Below are 18,819 nucleotides of genomic sequence, written 5' to 3' on the forward strand. Positions count from 1 at the left end.
TTAGCCTTTGCCCTGCTTCATTCTGTACTCCAAGGTCAAATTTGCCTGTTACTCCAAGTATTTCTAGGGCTTCCCTTGTGGCTCAGCTCGTAGAGAATCCACCTGCACCTGGGTTTGATCCCTGGGTTGGAAAGATCCCCTGGAGAAGGGAACGGCTACCCACTCCAGTATTCTGGCCTGGAGAATCCCATGGACTGTATAGCCCTTGGGGTCACAAAGAGTTGGTTGGCTTTCCCTGGTGGTTCAGACAGTAAAGCATCTGTCTGCAATGCGGGAGACCCAGGTTCGATCCTTGGGTTGGGAAGATCCCCTGGAGAAGGAAACAGCAACCCACTCCAGTACTGTTGCCTAGAAAATTCCATGGATAGAGGAGTCTGGTGGGCTACAGTCCATGGGGTCGAAAAGAGTTGGACATGACTGAGCGACTTCACTTTTCACTTTCTTTCATCAGGTATTTCTTGACTTCCTACTTTTGCATTCCAGTCCCCTATAATGAAAAGGACATCCTTTGGGGGTGTTAGTTCTAGAAGGTCTTGCAGGTCTTCATAGAACCATTCATCTTCAGCTTCTTCAGGTCAGGGCATCGACTTGGATTACTGTGATATGGAATGATTTGCCTTGGAAATGAACAGAGATCATTCTGTCGTTTTTGAGATTGCATCCAAGTTCTGCATTTCAGACTCTTTTGTTGACTATGATGGCTACTCCATTTCTTCTAAGGGATCCTTGCCCACAGTAGTAGATAGAATGCTCATCTGAGTTAAATTCACCCATTCTAGTCTATTTTAGTTCGCTGATTCCTAAAGTGTTGATGTTCACTCTTGTCAACTTCTATTTGACCACTTCCAGTTTACCTTGATTCATGGACCTAACATTCCAGGTTCCTATGCAATGTTGCTCTTTACAGCATCGGACTTTACTTCCATCACCAGTCATGTCCACAACTGGGTGTTGTTTGACTCTCTCACTGTCTCCTAGTTTATCTTTCTGCTTCCATTCTGGGCCCCTGCAGTCCATTCACCTACTACAGTCACTGTCATTTTAAAACATAAATTAGGCAACATCACTCCTTAGCTTTCCATTGCACCTGGCCTGAACTGTATACTTGCCATGGCTTGCAGAGCCTTAGGCCTTGAATTGATGGTCAGCTTCTCAAATTTCAAGGGTCATCTCAGACGTCACTTCTGAGAGAGGCCTTCCAACCACTCTCTCTGAGCTTCCCCGTTCCTTCCCACCATCCCTCTAGGTCTTTCTCCATCATCTTACATCATAGCATTTATCTCCTTCAAAAATGATCTCATTTATTTATTATCTGTCCTCTGTTAGAAAGTCCATTCCAGAAGAGCTGAGACTTCATCTTCTCTGTTTACCGTTGTATCCCTAATGCCTAAAGGGTGCTGGCAAGAGTAAGCTCTTAAATATTTGTTGAACCGAATAAATTGAGATGACTGAATTGTGTATACCCTAATTTGTACTAACAGTCATGATAATGGGAATAGAATTTGAAATACCTAGTTTTTTCAGCCTAAATGGCTACATGGAGGCTATGTGTCTTAAGTGACTCTTTCTGAGAGTTCTTAGGAACAAGGCACAGGGTTCAGAAGAGGGAAAAGAGAAGGAAGATAGGAAATGGTAAGATTCTCAGGCAGAGGATGGGTATTCTGGTTACCTACTTCTTATAACAAGCCACCCCAATCTTAGTGTCGTAAATGATCACTATTTTATTGTCACATATTATGTAGGTCAGGAATTTGAAGGTGATGGAACAGAGATCTCTGCTCCATGATATCCAGGGCCTCAGCTGAAAGACAGCGGGGGCCACAACAGGGACTAGAGTGAAGCTAGAGAGCATCACTGATTTTTCCTTATCTCTCAGGCTCCAGTGTGGCTCCATTGTGACACTCTTACTGAAGCTGTTTTTTTTGTTTTGTTTTTGTTTTTATTTTTGGTTGCACTGGGTTTTCATTGTGTTGGACTTCCCTTGTGGTTCAGATGGTAAAGCGTCTGCCTACAATGCAGGAGACCCAGATTTGATCCCTGGGTCAGGAAGATCCTCTGGAGAAGGAAATGGCAATCCCCTCCAGTACTCTTGGTTGGAAAATCCCATGGACGGAGGAGCATGGTAGGCTGCAGTCCATGGGGTCGCAAAGAGTTGGACACAACTGAGCGACTTCACTTGGACTTGGGCTTGGGTCTTCGTTGCTGCGCAGTTTTCTCTAGTTGCAGCAAGCGGGGGTCTTCGTTGCAGTGTGCAGGCTTCTCATTGCGGTGACTTCTGTTTTGGAGCTCAAGTGTCAGGCACATAGGCTTCAGCAGTCGCAGCTGGTGGGCTTTAGAGCACAGGCTCAGTAGTTGGGGCACAAGGACTTGCTCTGCAGCATGTGGGATCTTCCCAGACCAGGGATTGAACCTGTGTCCCCTACATTGGCAGGTCATCCACTGTACCACCAGGGAAACCCTTTATATAAAAACATGCTGATAGGTTGTTCATCATAAATTGTTTTGCTTTTTTTTTTTTTTTTTTTTTTGGGCTGCACTGGGTCTTCACTGAAGTTCACAGGTTTCTCACTGTGGTGGCTTCTCTTGCTGCAGAGCACAAGTTCTGGAGCACAGGGGCTCAGTCACTGTGGCTTGAGGGCCTCTCCACTTGCAGTTTAAGGAGTTAGTGCTCCTCAGCTTTGTGGGATCTTAGTTTGCTGATCAGGGATCAACCCCTCGTCCCCTGCACTGGGAGGCGGATTCTTAACCACTGGACAACCAGGGAAACCCCTTGCACTCATTTTTTAATTGCATTCAAAAGTGTCTTTCTTGGTTACTGGGTTTTGGCCCCTCCCTTCAATTTTGCAGCACAGGCAGATGCCTCCCTTGCCTTGCCCTAGCCCAGCCTTGAGCTGCACCAGCAGACTGGGACTTGTGCTGGGTCTTGAAGGTGGGACTCAGAGCTGGGCCTGTGCCCTGCAGCGCACCTTCATGTGGCCTCTCCCTGTAGCTCTGTGGCTTAGGCTTTTCTGAGCTCAGTGGCCGGATTCCGAGAGGGGGCAGCCTGAGCAAGCTTCCAAGATATTCCAGACCAAAGCTGCATAGCATTTCTTGACCTAGCTTCATAAGTCACATAGTGTCACTTCCTGCCCAGACTCAAGGGAAGCAAGCAGCTTCTACCTCTTGATGGGAGGAGGATCAAATAATTTTATGACCAAGTTTTAAAACAACTGCAGTGGGACGTGTGGCACCTGGGGCTGGCTCTATGTCTGTCTAGGTGAGATAAGCTTCTTTCTTCCTCTTTCTTCCCTCTCTCAATATTCTCATGCAGTTTCCTGAAATATGTCTGTCTGGCTGAGCTGGATTTTGTAACATTACGCCTACCCCACAGCCATGCAGGGGCCCTGGGAGGAGCTGTGGTTCAGGGAGCCCCAGGAGCCCCGTCTTGAAGGTTGTGGGGAATGCCTTGCCCTTCCAGGTTCTTACAAAGAGTGGAAGAGGAAACCTGGGACCAAGTCATGGGTTTCTGGTCCCCACTGCAGCAGACTCTGATTGTCCATTCTCATCTGTCATTCACTTTCTCATAGAAATAACCAGGGAAGAAGTTCTGACACCTACATCCACTAATTTCTGAGGATTTTTTTCCCCATAGAATTAAGATTTTAGTATTTTTTTTTAATAATGATCCCATTCAACCTAAAAGAGTCAAAATTAAAATTAAGGGGGGACTTCTCCAAAGTGGTCCTGCCTGGAATTTATCTCCATTTATAATGACTCTGAAGTGAAAAATGGCAGTTTCCTCCCAGGGAGGATTGCTATTCCAGGAATTAGTGGCAGATGGGGACTTAATCATCACTCACTGGTCTCCCTCCCTGAAGAAGAGAAATGTCAAAGTCACAAACTTTTTTGGAAGGAGAAATTAATTCTGTTGGGAATCTGAAATATATATCTGTGTGGGTAAATATATTAGTATCTGTTACAAATAAATTATTATCTTAGGATCATAAAAATTACTATGTATGACTTAATAAGAAACTGACCCATCACTGTAAATTAATTTGCCAAATGTATGCTTACCCAAAAATCAACTGGCCAGATGACCAATTTGCTGAGTGCCCAGTTCACCAAATCACCAACTTACTGAAAATATGTTTACTTTAAATATTTAAAGTATAAGGACTTCCCTGGTAGTCCAGTGGTTAAGAATCTGCCTTCCAATACAGGGAACACAGGTTTGATCCCTGGTTGGGGAACTAAGATCCCACATGCCGTGGGGCAACGAAGCCTGAGCATCATAACTAGAGAGGCCCAAGCACCACAATGAAGACCCAGGGCAGTCAAAAACAAAAAAAAGCTAAAGTGTATAGCAGCTCCTCTTGGTTGTATTGGTAGGGCCTAAGAGAGCTGGGAGAAGCCGGAACTTCTGAGTTTTCAGAAGTTCTGTCCCTCCATACCCACTTCTTACCCTTTATTGGCCCCCTTCTCTGGCCCTTGTGCTCCCTTTCTCTGCTGAACCCCCTCCCACCCCCTCTTCTCTCAAGGATGGGCAGTCTAGGCCATGTAGCATGGTGACTTCCAGCAAGTTCTCTCATCAGGTCTCCCCTCCTTGCTCCTACCCACTGCCACTGCAGCCTCAGAGAGCTCAGGCAAGGACAAGTGAAAATTCCTTAAAACTGCTGCCATGAAGGCAACATGAAAGACGTTATAGTCAAACTTTGCAGAAATCCACAAAAGCTGTTAAATCAATCCATCTATATTCATTACCTATTGCTCATATAGTAAGTCACCCTAAAATCCAGTAGCTAAAAAAAAAAAGATGAACGTTTATTATCTCCCACAGTTTTTGTGGATCAGAAATCTGGGAGCAGCTTAACTGAGTGGTTCTGGCTCCAGGTGTGTCATATGGTTGCAGTCAGGCGGTCAGCTGGGGCTATCATCACCCAAAGGTGTGACCAGGCCTGGAGGACCCACTTCCAGGGTGGCTCACTTACTCACTTGGCAAGCTAGTGCTGGCGGTCGGCAGGAAGCCTCTGTTCTTCACCATGTGGATCTTGCTATAGGGCTGCCTGAGTGTTCTGACAACATGTCAGCTGGCTTCTCCTGGAGCAAGTGATCCAAGAGACAGCAAAGAGGAAGCTCCAGTATCTTTTATAATCTAATTCTGAAGCTGCATATGTCACTTCTGTTTTACTGTCTTCATTGGAAGGCAGTCACTAAGCTGACCACACACACAAGGAGAGGAGAGAATTGGGCTCCACCGCTTGAAAGGAGACATACTGAAAACTTTGTGGACATATTTTTTTTTGGCCCGCACCTTCCGTAAGCAAGATTTTAGTGAACTTTAGTCCAACTTTTTGCGACCCCATGGAGTGTAGCCCACCAGGCTCCTCTGTACCTGGGATTTCTCAGGCAAGAATACTGAAGTGGTTAGCCATTCCCCAGCGCTACTAGAAAGGGAAGCAAAGCTCTGTATGGATGGCACTGAGGTGGACTTCTTAAGTGTGACCAGTAGGTGGCAGTCTTGCCTGGGTGTGAAGAAAAGGACAGGACACTGGTTTTCGCCGGCTCTAGGAGCACAGTCGATGGGGTCGCTAAGAGTCGGACTCGACTGAGCGACTTCACTTTCACTTTTCATTTTCATGCATTGGAGAAGGAAATGGCAACCCACTCCAGTGTTCTTGCCTGGAGAATCCCAGGGACGGGGGAGCCTGGTGGGCTGCCGTCTATGGGGCCGCAAAGAGTCGGACACGACTGAAGCGACGCAGCAGCAGCAGGAGCAAAAAGTTGTAAAAACCAACTTCATCAGAGCTGAGAGCGCTGGAAACGGTTGCCTGACAGAGCCACAGTTCCCAGATGCAGTGCCATTTCTGAGACACACGAACGTGAAGCCTGCTGCTACAGCTCTGTGTCCTATTCACTGAGATCCCCCGGGGAAGTCTTTGTTCTGGGTTTCTGCATCTATCAGACAGGTGATCACAGATCTTTCTTTCGGTGCTGACAGGCTATGGGCTCTGTGGTTCCTCTTTGGATTGGAGGAATCCTTCCCCTTGCACCGCAGTTTCCTTCAAGCGTTGGTGGCATGCTCCTTGCATGTTTTGTTTACTGCCAACTCAGTCAGTGCCAGCGCTGTGGTTGACAGGTACCCAGTGTGTTACTTGTCAAATTAATGGGCATGGGCCCTGCAGAGCTTCTTCTCAGCCTCACTGGGCATGAGCTCTCAATTCCAAACCCTCCTGATCACATCCTCCTCCCTGAGGACTCTGATCCCTTCCTTCCCAGACCCACACTGTCCCAGGCTTCCTCCTTTCTCTCTGGATTCTACTTCTTAGCCCTTCAAACACTCCTGTTCTTCCACCAGTCCCTTAGGTATTGGTTTCTTTTCCTCCTAGGAGTCAATCCCAGGTTGTCTTCTCTTCTTTACTTTTGGTTCTGTGGCACCTCACCCACTCCCGTGGTTTTAATTACCATGTATAATGATAGAAATAATAGCTCTTGGAGCAGGAAATGGCAACCCATTCCAGTAGTCTTGCCTGGGAAATCCCATGGACAGAGGAGCCTGGCAGGCTATAGAAGGGCCTTTTTAATTTATTATTTTTTTAGAAGAGGCTTCTTTAAAAGGTTGCAAAAGAGTTGGACACAACATAGGGACTAAACAAAAACAACAAAGTTTAATTAAAGGGAGTTATATGCATACTGATACTAAATATGTTGCTTTTCACGGCAAAGTTCTTTTGGTACATATTTACATTTCAAATATACAAAGGTAAGATAATCCAGTAAGCTTAGATTCCAGGGAACATCTCTTGGTCAGAAGGTAATCATTTCAGTCTCATTTTATACACTTGAGGGGTTTGAGTACGATGGGAGAGTAGCCCCCTTAAAAAAAAAAAAGAAGGAAATAATAATAGCTCACAAATAGATGGGGGAAAAGTGGAAACAGTAACAGATTTAACTTTCTTGGGCTCCAAAATCACTGTGGATGGTAAGTGCAGCCATGAAATTAAAAGATGCCTGCTCTTTGGAAGAAAAGCTATGACAAACCTAGATAGCATATTAAAAAGCAGAGACATCACTCTGCCGACAAAGGTTCATACAATCAAAGCTATGGCTTTTCAAGTAGTCATGTATGGATGTGAGAGTTGGACCATAAAGAAAGCTGAGTGCCGAAGAATTGATACCTTCAAATTGTGGTGCTGGAGAAAACTCTCGAGTCCCTTGGACAGCAAAGAGATCAAACCAGTCAGTCCTAAAGGAAATCAACCCTGAATATTTGCTGGAAGGACTGATGCTTAAGCTGAAGTTCCAGTACTTTGAACAACTGATGTGAAGACCCGACTCATTGGAAAAGACCATGCTGCTGGGAAAGATTGAAGGCAAAAGGAGAAGGGGAAGACAGAGGATGAGATGGTTGGATGGCATCACTGACTCAATGGACATGAGTTTGAGCCAACTCTGGGAGATAATGAAGGACAGGGAAGCCGGGCATGCTGCAGTCCATGGGGTCCCAAAGAGTCAACACGACTTAGAGACTGCACAACAATGACACCTTTAGATAGAGTTATTAACTATATGCTAAGTACTGCTCTAGCTCTTTCCTCATTGAGTCCTCACAACAAGCTGATGAGGCAGGCATCACTATTACTTCGGTTTTGTGGTTGAGGGTCAGAGTGGTTGGGTGGTGCTGTGCAGCTGAAATCTCTCCTGAGCCTGAGGACCTGATGCTCATATTCACTTGCCTTCTAGACATCTCCCCTTGGATGTCACTGACCATGTTCAGAATTAGAATCCTGATATTCCTACTCCAAACCTTTCGTTCTCTGAGGTCCAGTCTCAGCAAAACAAGTACCCAATCAACGCAGGCTAGACATGTGGGTCATCATCATCTCCTCTTGCTTCCCACCTTCAACCAACTTCTAACAAGACCAGTCAACTCTAACTCAGTATCATTCAGATCTGCTCCCCCTTCATTCTGTCTCCACTGCTGTAATTCAAGTCTTTGTATTTCTCACATCTACACTGACCTTCATCTCTCCCTCATGGTGCCCACACAGTCTCTTTTCCTGGTCCTCCACCAAAGAGGATGCAGTGGGGCTTAATTTAATGGAGAAGAATATGAGTTTTGGAATCCAACACAGTTATACCCTGTGTGCCAGCCACACCTCCCAGCTTGCCTGGCCACCAGGGTGGCACACACTATCCAACATGGTACCCGCCACATTCTTCCTTCCTTCTCGTCTCCTCATGGCCTTGCTAGTTCTCTGCCACCATGCCCTCTCTGTCAACATGCCCTCACACCAGCCCAGCTGTTCCCATGGCTCTTTTAACACATCATAAATGCCAGTTTCTTTACTGGTATTCCCCATTGAACTGTGTCATCCCTGAGGGCGGGGATTTTATCTTAGGCCTCCTGATAACCCTAGCACAGGGATCTGGCACAGAGAAGATGCTCAAGAAGTATTAAATCCACGGCAGCGTCAATTTAGGCCAGTTGGATGTTGTCAGCACCACAGGCTTCAGGCAAAGCTGCCAAAGGTCTCCTGTTCCTTCTGCTTTCTGAATGAGTCCGATACAATGAGTAACTAGTACAGGGTACAGAGTTGTAACTGGCTGTGGTTCTTTAGGAGACATTGGGCAGGAACTAGCACTGCACTTTGGGTGTAAACAGTGACAGCTGTGAAATTTAAAACTCAATCAAAAGCGGTTCAGTGAATAAATTTTTTTTTATTTTGTAAAGGATCTACATGCATAATCAAGGAGCAGATACAGAATCAGTTAAGCCTCAAGCATTCGTGTAAAGTGAACAGACAGAACCAGATATTTGTCTCCTGAAATGCTTGGTCCCACGTGGGTGGAGAATGCCATTGTTGGTCAGGGAAGCATCACTGAAATATCTTCATCTATTCATTTTTACCCTGAATGTTCACCGAATCACTTCTCAATGCAGGAAGAACTCTCTGAGGTACAGGGAGGCAGTTTTCCCAGGGCATCCTGGCACTAAGGTGCCACCAGCTCGTGCCTGCCAAGTACCCAGCTAGTACTGAGAGCTGTGCTGTTGCTGACCAGGCCCCTGTAGTCAGATATAAGGAGGAAATAACTACTCAAACCCCAAAACCAAGCAGCACTAATTCAAGAGAAAGGAAGAAAAGGTTTCATCCAAACAATAAAAGAACAAATGAGAAAGACTTGGGGATTGTGGCACTAGGCTGGAGCTGCCAAATGTCCAGAGGCATGCCAGGCTTCATTTTTGTCCAAGTAGAAAAGTGTTTGGGGGAATCCAGGGAGGCTCAGTGTGCTGGTGGCTTTCCTTCCACACTGTTGCTGTCTCTGTGATCCCAAATTAGAACCATACCTGAGTAATCAGAGGTTGGAGTGAAGCATAGCTGGGATTGCAAGGACTACTTCAGTAGAACTGGATGCAGGAGAAAGTGCAGAAGCAGTGGCCAGCTGTTTCTGAATCAGGTTGGCCCACAAGGGAAAAGGGCTGCCCCAGAAGGCCTGCCCCCAGACTGCCAAGAACTGGAAGAGGTAGCATCAGACATTCTTGAGAATTTTACTCCTGGGAGGATAATTCTTTGATTCTGTGACTGGGAAAAACAGGCTGAGACCAAGTAAGGTTTATTCCGACAATGCAAGGCTGGTTCGATATCCCAAAATCAACCAATTTAATCTACCAAGTTAACAGGCTAAAGAAGAAAAATCACATTATTAGATCAATCAGTGCAGAAAATGCATGTGACAAAATTCAACACTCATTTGTAATTAAAAATTCTCAGAAAAATAGGACTAGAGAAGAGCTTCCCTGGGTATTACCTGGCAGGACAGTGGTTAGGACTCCACACTTTCGTTTCCAAGGGCCTCAGTTTAATCCCTGGTTGGGGAACTAAGATCCGGCAAGCCACATGGCATAACCAAAAAAAAAAAAAAAAAACGGAAAAGAGAGAGAGAAGAACTTCCCAACTTGATAAAAGGCATCTACCAGGAAAAAAAAAAATCTATAGCTAACATACTTAATAACGAAAGACTGAATGCTTTCCCTGGAAATTCAGGAACAGAGCCAGTATGTCTGCTAAAGGATTACTTCTAGCGGAAGAAAAATAATCCTAGGAGACAATTCCCATAGAGACAGGTCTTTCACATTTCTGCATATATTGTAAATGACATACTTACTGCTCTTCATTCCAGACTACATTTTCAAGGATGTTTGTTTGGCAAACAGCTTTGGAAAATAAAGATAGTTTCCCCATTTATAGCAAAGGGCAAGCATGCTTACTGACTACTATATAGCATTCAGGTTCTCTGAAATCAGGATTCCTCTTTGTAATGAAATCCATCTGTGTTACTTCCATGCTATATGAGGGCAAAGGGAACTGATACAAAAAAAAAAAAAAAAAGAAAACCCATAATATCAATCTTAAGAATTTAAAAGGTAACATCATTATAGATGGTACATTCATTAAAATGATTTTTAATGATATAATGAAAACTTCTTCCAATATGTTGAAAATTTAGATGAAAACAGCTAGAAAATAAAATTTACTAAAACAGACTTAGAAGTAGAAAACCCAAATAGCCCTCTAACTATTAAAGAAAATTAATCAGTAATTAACTTTTCCATAGGATCAGAAGCTTCAGAGAATTCTATCAAACATTCAACAAAAAAAAATTCTAGGTTTACACAAATTCTTCCAAAGATTAGAGAAGGATAGTACATCTTTTCCAAAATTTTCTTTTACAGATTTTCCTGGAGGAGAAGGCCATAATAGTACAGGAATAGATACCAGTCCTGGGAGAGTTATAATCAGTTAAGAAAACAGTGGCAAATGTAGCTAAGTGTACTCTGGTTTCTCTTCAGATGAGTTATCTTTTACTCTTTACTAAAGATTTCCTGGAAAGGAAAGTGTGGGAGGTTGCCTTATTTCTCATCCAAAAGGGAACGTTTCCAATGTTTCATCTATTAGGTATGATGTTTGTTATAGCTTTCTATAGATAGGTCTTATCAGATTGAGATTTAATTTTGTCCAACTTTTTTTGTCTATGAAGATGATATATGTGCATTCCCAGATGGCACATTATTCTTTTTACATACTGCTGGATTCAACTTGCTAATATTATGTGAAGAATTTTTGCACCTATGTTCACAAGTAAGCTTGCTATATAATTTCTGTAGAAAAAAAGAAAAGTAAAAAAGTCACTCAGTTGTGTCCGACTCTGCAACCCCATGGATTATACAGTCCACGAAATTCTCAAGGCTAGAATACTGGAGTTGGTAGCCTGTCCCTTCTCCAGCAAATCTTCCCAATGCAGGAATTGAACCGGGGTCTCCTGCATTGCAGGTGGATTCTTTACCAACTGAGCTATCAGGGAAGCCCAATAATGTCTGTAGAGCCTCACTTAACAGCTGAGGGCAGGGAACCAGACAGCCTATTTCCCAAACTACAGCTTAAACTTGAAACTGCCTTCTAATGCAAGTTGGTCCTACCTTCTACTTTTCAGAACCTACTTGTATTTCTACACATCAGGAATTGTTGTTCAGTTGTTGAGTCCGACTCTTTTGTGACTTCATAGACTATGTAGCCCACCAGGCTCCTCTGTCCACAGGATTTTCCAGGCAAGAGAATACTGGAGTGGGTTACCATTTCCTTTTCCAGGAGATCTTACCCACCCAGGGACTGAAACTGTCTCCTTGGCAGGTAGATTCCTTATCAATCAGCTACCTAGGAAGTCCACAAAGTCTACATATTTAGCTTCAAATAAGTAAAACCTCAAAGGATCACACCACCAGTCTCAATCGTTCTTTTTCACAAAAGTCTTTGCTAAGACACAAAAGGTAACCAGAAGAGAAAGTGAACCATGAAAGCATGTATTTCTCTACCATCAGTGCCCATTCTCCCAGATACTCCCTTATGACGCGTGGCGCCTTTGCGCGTACCAACAAAAGCCTTTCTTCCACTGTAGAGAATTATCCCTAAATGTGTTCTTACTTCCCTGGTTAACTGTCAGTAAAGAATCCGCCTCCAATGCAGGAATCAGCCTGCAATGGAGGAGACCAGGGTTCCATTCCTGGGTCCGGAAGAAGGAATGTCCCTGGAGAAGGAAATGGCAATTCTTGCCTGGAAAATCCCACGGACAGAGGAGCCTGGCGGGCTCCAGTCCATGGGGTCGCAGGAGTCGGACACGACTTGGCGACTAAACCATCATTACCACCATTCTTACAGGGTAAGATGTCCTAACAAGGAAACAAAACGGGTAACTTTAGTCATTAAAACAGATAACATAACGTTGCATTTTGATATGCAAATAAGCTAATCAGGGAAACAACTTTGCGTCTCTGAGTAAATGGAGAGACTGGTGGCACTGACTCTCAAGCTGAGGCAGAGTGCATTTCTGTCTGTCACGCCGCAAGCCCCGCCGCACCCCACCCCACCCGCCGTGTTTATCCGGCGTACCGCCGCATTACCATCCAGCTCTGTCTCCCTCTGGTTCCTTTTCCTTACAAAAATATTCCGCCCTCCGCCATCTTCCCAGGTACTCCCACAACCCACGGACCAGTTTGTCACCAAACTGGTCTCGGGGCACAGTAGGCTTCCTATGCAGATTGGCCGAAAGGCTGAGTCAAAGCTGGAATGACTGGGAAGTAGCTACAGAAAGTCCCCTCAATAAAGTCTAGTCCCCTCCCTCCTTCCTAACCCAGTCTTTCCCTCCTTTTGCTTCTACCACTTCCTAGCTGTGGTACCCTAGGTAAGTGCTTTAGCCCTCTGTGCCTCATCCCCTCAAATGTAAAATGGGGATAACAGTCGCCGTGCTGGTGCAAAGCGGACCTCGTCGGTCCCTGCCTGCGAGCGGCAGCGGGATACCGAGAGTGCTCAGCACAGAGCCTGGGCAAACTAGGCCTCGACAAGGGTTCGTCAGAAACTCAAAGTTTCTCTAAACTTCTGTCAGCCTTGCCTCTTTTCTCATCTTCTGCCACACATCCCCACCCACCTGCTCTGTGTCCTTCTCACCCCTTGTTTTTCCCCGTCCTGTCTCCTTCTGAAGACCCGACCCCTCCCTCCTCCACAAAACCTGCTAGATTCCTCAAAGGCGGAAGGCGGGCCTGCCTCTGCGCGGCCTTCAGCTTTTTCAGCCTCTAAGCCTCAAACCCTTCCTCTTCCCGCTCGAGCTGCTTCTGTGAATCCCCGGAGACCTCGGCCCCCTCCTCCCTCTCTTTAACCACCAGTTCCAGGAGGGCAGGGCCAGCTACCCCCACGCCTGGCACATTGTTGGCCAGAAAGAGGTGCTACGAAAGGTCAATAAAGAAGGGGGAGGGTGCTTCCTTGCGGGGATGGGGCGTGAGTGCAGCGGCCGGCCTCTCCAGCGCCTCTGCCTTCCCCAGCCATCGAGCTGATCAAGGACCTGGTCAACTACGACGTGTGCCCAGCGCTGCTCAAGGGCCTCGTAGCGCTACTGATACCGTCCTTCAAGGAGACCAGCAAACTGCAGTCCCAGATCGTCAGCGGTAGGGATCCGCTCGGATTGGGGGGTGGGCGCCGGCGGGACAGGAGGGAGAACCGGGTTCCTCCCAGTCTCACGGCCACTCCCTCCTCTAGACTCGTCGGTCCTCGAGCTCACCGCCCACCTGCCGCTGTTTTTGCAGCAGGCCGCGGCCGCCAAGGCCATCGGGTAAGCGGGCCGCAGGTGGTGGGCGGATGCGGCAAGCCGGGCTCAGCGCTGCCCGGGCGCTGGGGAAGGGCTCCGGTCGCCGAAGGGTCCCACCCTACCACCGCAGCCCGAATCCCACCCCCACCCCCAAACCACCCCACCCCCGCCCAGGATCCTGGCGCGCCACAACACGACCCTGGCCGAGGAGATGCTGCACCTGCGAGTGATACACAGCCTGATGGCCGCCATGGGCAACACGGATCACAGCAACAGCCAGCGGCAGGCCAGCCTCACGCTGGAGGTGCACGGGGCGGCTGGGCGGCGGGCGGGCAGGGCGCGCGGGCACTGCAGTCACGCCCCACCCCCGCCCGCCCACCGCAGTACTTCGTGCAGTTATTCCCGGTGGTGGAGGAGAACGTGCGCAAGACCATGGGGGAGGAACTCTACAAGCTCTTCCTAGTAAGTGGGACAAAACAGTGGCCCTGCGCGTGCTGCAGCTCACGCCCTCCCCCCACCCCCATGGACACCCCACACAAGATCTGGCTGGGGCGGGCGACAGAAGGGACTGCCCTGCTTGGGCTTCTCCACCTGGCACCCTTCCGTTCCCTTTCCGGCCCATCCTGTCAGGCTAAGAGCCTGACTGCAGCCTGCAGCCTCCCTCTGCCCACGCCCAACTCCAAGTCCAGGCTGCCCTGGCATCTAGCCAGGTTTCCCTTGCTTCTGTCTCCAGAGCAATGCCGAGAATCTGTACATGAATATAGATAGCATTCAGGCGGACATCTTGGCAGCCAACAAAGTCAATGTCACCAGAGGTGAGTGGCGAGAGAGGGGGCCTGGGCCAGAGGGGCAGTGACACCCAGTCTCAGGCTCATCTCCCTGCCTCCAGTGCTGCACCTCAGCGGCCTCTCCTACAGCAACATGAGCTTTTACTTTGGCCATTCTAATGAGGATCAGGTGGCCTACATCACACACTTCCAGAAGGAGGACGTGGAAGAAAAAGAGTAAGAGGAGGAAAAAGGAGCCTCGGAGGCAAGCCAGGAAGCCAAGGCTGTGTAGCAGGGAAGCCTGGCAGAAGCGAGGAGTCACAGCCAAGCTCCTGTCGACTCCTCTTGGCCTCGGTGGGAAGCTGGGGGTTCTGCCCTCCGGTAGGGGAGAGAGCGAGCCGGCTGGGAAGTCTTCAATAAACAAGTCTTGCTGTCTGTCTGGTGTCCATGTGTGGAGGGCAGAGGGAGATCCAGTGAGAGCTGCGATGATGGACCTGGGCGCCTCTGCTCATCAGGGAAAAAAGCTGGTCAGAAGGGCAGGACCACCAACCTCCTAGAAGATTCAGGGAGGTAGTGTGAGGAGTGGGCCTCACCTCCAGTCCCTCCTGGCCTCTGCACTCTCACCTCCAGGACACCAGACCCACCTGGGTTCTCTCCTGCTTCTCTGGTTGCTTTTGTCCATTCTCTTTGCTGATTGATCATGCATGCAGGCTCAGTCGTGTCCACCTCTTTTTGATCCCATGAACTGTAGTCCGCGCCAGGTTCCTCTTTCCATGGGATTACCCAGGCAAGAATACTGGAGAGGGTTGCCATTTCCTCCTCCAGGAGATCTTCCCAACTGTGTCTCCTGCATCACAGGTGGATTCTTTACCACTGAGCGACCTGGGAAGCATTTTTATGGGTTCCTCCTTTTCAACCCAGCTTCCTTCAAGGTGGAGGGAGGCAGGACTTTGACCTTGAGCCTCTTCTCTATATTTATACCCTGGTGATTCTATCACTTTATTTTTTTAACTTGTATTTATGTATTTTTAAATTTTTTTGGCCATGTCATGAGGCATTCCCTGACCAGGGTTAGAACCCGTGCCTCCTGCAGTAGAAGCATGGAATCTTAACCATTGGACTGCCTGAGAAGTCCCTCTATCACTTTAAATACCACTTATATACAATGACTCCCATATTTCTCTTTCCAGCTAAACATTTCCACCTCATTTTGTTGTCAACAAAAAATTTAATCAGTAGATCTAAGAAAGAAATGGAAAGTTTTATTCTAGCCAAATTGAGGATTATAAACTAGGAACAGCCTCTCAGAAAGCTCTGAGAACTGTTCTGCTTGTTAGAGGTAAAAGCTCAGTTATATAAGTTTTTGAGACAAAAGGCTCAAATTAAATGATGTATACAATGCCATTCACGCTTACAATGCAAGTAGTGGTCCTGGGTCCTCATGGCCCCTTACAAGATCAAGAAGGAAGGTTATCTCCTAAGACGTTATCTTAGCAGGGGCTACTCTCCAATCTTGAGGCTTCTCATTGCAGTGGCTTCTCTTGTTGCAGATCCTAGGCTCTAGGACTGCAGTAGATTTTGCACATGGGCTCAGTAGCTGCTGTTCCGAGGTCTTAGAGCATAGGCTGCATAGTTGTGGCGCACAGGTTTAGTTGCTCAGGGGCATGTGGGATCTTTCTGAACCAGGGATTGAATCTGTGTCTCCTGCACTGGCAGTGTGTGGTTCTTGAAAATGACAAACAAGCTCATGATTTAGGACTTTTGTGCAAGCTTTTCTGCTGAACACTTGAGAGAGGTTCTGTTCCTAGAACTCTCACCCCAGGTATCTGTATGGCTTCACTTTCTTTTACACAAAAGTCAGCTTCTCAATGAGGGTTACTATTTTTTTTAAGTTGCATCTCATACTACCAGTCCCTGTACTCTAATCCCTAACCCCTGCTACTCACCTATTTATTTCATATCACTTATTTTTTTATCTGTCTCCCCACCTGAATGTAAGCTCCAGCAGGGCAGGAATATTTGTTTTCATTACTGATATTTCCCACATGTTGAGAATAGTGTCCTGGCACACATGAATGAATTACTGAGGTATTGTGAGGGAATTGTCCCTCAAGGTCAGAGGAAATAAATCAGATGGCAGTAATTCTTTAGGGTGCCACAAGAGGGCATCACTGGCCCAGATGTTGTCGGTCAAAGGCTGCCTAGCCTTACCCTAACTGGGATTTTGAGCCTCCTCTTTCCTCTGTTTGGGCAGAGAAAGGAAAGAAAAGTTAACAAAATATCCAGCATGTTTTCCTTAAAGCTAAATGAATTTCCTATTTTAAAGACATGTCCTGTCCTTTGGTGTCAAGTCATTCTTACTGTTTTTAGTCTTGAAATAGCCTTTCGTTCTATAGAATTATTTTAAAAACAGTACCCCATAAACTTTTGGAAATTTTAATAATTAGAAAATAAAAAATACAGGAAAAAATCCAAAACTCTTGTATAATAGTTTAATAACAATGGAATGTTTTAAAATGAAATCTTAAGTATACTACAAATATCTGACAAATATACATTACATGAAATTTATTAATATACATTTATTCCCCCCCAACTTTTAACTTTCAAAAGTTCAAAATTACCAAAAAAAAGTTAAAAGAATAATACAGTGAATACCGATACCCTTTGACACATTTTCTTTTATTTACCGGGCTATTTGGAAGTTTCAGATATGACGTTTGACAACTAAAAACTTGACTACTAAAAACTTCATGTTATATTTCTACTAAGCATAAGGACATCCTCCTACATAATTACTGTATCATTATTGTGGTAGTCTAAGTAATGGCTGAGTGAACTCCGGGGGTTGGTGATGGACAGGGAGGCCTGGCGTGCTGCAATTCATGGGGTCGCAAACAGTCGGACACGACTGAGCGACTGAACTGAACTGAACTGAAGTAATGGCTTCCAAATGCACCTGCATCCTCCTCCCAAGAACCTGTAAATGTGTTACTTCATGTGGTAAAAGGAATTTTGCAGGTGTGATCAAGGATCTTGAGATGGGAAGATCCTCCTGGATTATCTAGGTGGGTCCCAGGTAAGTACAAAGGTCTTATACAGCAGGACAATCCATAATTAGTTAGGAGATGACATAACAGAAGCAAGAGGTTTAGAGTAATGCCTGGAAGGTGGCACAGGCCAAGAAATGAAGGCAGCTTTCTAAAGGCAAAGACAGATTCTTCCCCCGACTTCCCAAGCTTCTAGAAAGAATGCACCCCTATCAACACCTTAATTCTAGACCTCTGACCTCCAGAACTATAACTTTGTTTTTTGTTCAGGATCCAGTTAAGATTTGTGTTAATGTATCGCATTTGATTGTCATACGGTTGGTGACAGTGGCTTAGTTGGGTCCAACTCTTGTGACCCCCATGGACTGTAGCCTGCCAGGCTCCTCTGTCCATGGGATTCTCCAGGCAAGACTACTGGAGTGGGTTGCCATTTCCTTCTCTAAGGGATCTTCCTGACCTGGGAATTGAACTTAGGTCTCCTGCATTTCAGGCACATTCTTTACCAACTGAGCTATGGGAGAAGCCCAACTGTCACGTTCAGTTCAGTTCAGTCGCTCAGTCGTGTCCGACTCTTTGCGACCCCATGACCTGCAGCACACCAGGCCTCCCTGTCCATCACCAACTCCTGGAGTTCACTCAGACTCACGTACATCAAGTCGGTGATGCCATCCAGCCATCTCATCCTCTGTCGTCCCCTTCTCCTCCTGCCCCCAATCCCTCCCAGCATCAGAGTCTTTTCCAATGAGTCAACTCTTCGCATGAGGTGGCCAAAGTACTGGAGTTTCAGCTTCAGCATCAGTCCTTCCAATGAACCCCCAGGACTGATCTCCTTTAGAATGGACTGGTGGGATCTCCTTGCAGTCCAAGGGACTCTCAAGAGTCTTCTCCAACACCACACTTCAAAAGCATCAATTCTTCGGCTCTCAGTTTTCTTCACAGTCCAACTCTCACATCCATACATGACCACTAGAAAAACCATAGCCTTGACTAGACGGATCTTTGTTGGCAAAGTAATGTCTCTGCTTTTGAATATGCTATCTGGGTTGGTCATAACTTTCCTTCCAAGAAGTAAGTGTCTTTTAATTTCATGGCTGCAGCCACCATCTGCAGTGATTTTGGAGTGCAAAAAAATAAAGTCTGACACTGTTTCCCCATCTATTTCCCATGAAGTGATGGGACCAGATGCGGTGATCTTAGTTTTCTGACATGTAGTATAAGCTTATTTTTAAAGTTCAAATTTATAGCAATAAATTTTTTATCTTGCTGTCTTGAGCCACATAAAAACTAGGAATTACAGATAATCTTGAGGATTTATATTTTTCGGTTGTGCCACACAGCTTGCAAGACTTTAGTTCCACAACCACGAATCAAACCTGTACACCCTACAG

The 18,819-nt window shown here is 46.3% G+C and overlaps 1 protein-coding gene across 6 annotated transcripts in view; it reads left to right on the forward strand.

The window, feature by feature from the left end:
- The window catches only part of ARMH1 (armadillo like helical domain containing 1), a 58,709-nt gene extending 43,893 nt beyond the window's left edge, over positions 1-14,816 (forward strand). For all 6 annotated transcript variants that reach the window (XM_042239994.1, XM_042239990.2, XM_042240001.2 and 3 more), the window contains 6 exons: positions 13,352-13,474; positions 13,566-13,638; positions 13,789-13,918; positions 13,999-14,076; positions 14,348-14,429; positions 14,504-14,816. In XM_042239994.1, the coding sequence (XP_042095928.1) occupies positions 13,352-13,474; positions 13,566-13,638; positions 13,789-13,918; positions 13,999-14,076; positions 14,348-14,429; positions 14,504-14,622 (605 nt within the window). In that variant the 3' untranslated portion in view covers positions 14,623-14,816. The remainder of the gene's footprint in view (positions 1-13,351; positions 13,475-13,565; positions 13,639-13,788; positions 13,919-13,998; positions 14,077-14,347; positions 14,430-14,503) is intronic.
- The last annotated feature ends 4,003 nt before the right edge of the window (positions 14,817-18,819 follow it).

This window comes from Ovis aries, chromosome 1, assembly GCF_016772045.2.
Source record: "Ovis aries strain OAR_USU_Benz2616 breed Rambouillet chromosome 1, ARS-UI_Ramb_v3.0, whole genome shotgun sequence".
Classification (NCBI taxonomy): Eukaryota; Metazoa; Chordata; class Mammalia; order Artiodactyla; family Bovidae; genus Ovis; species Ovis aries.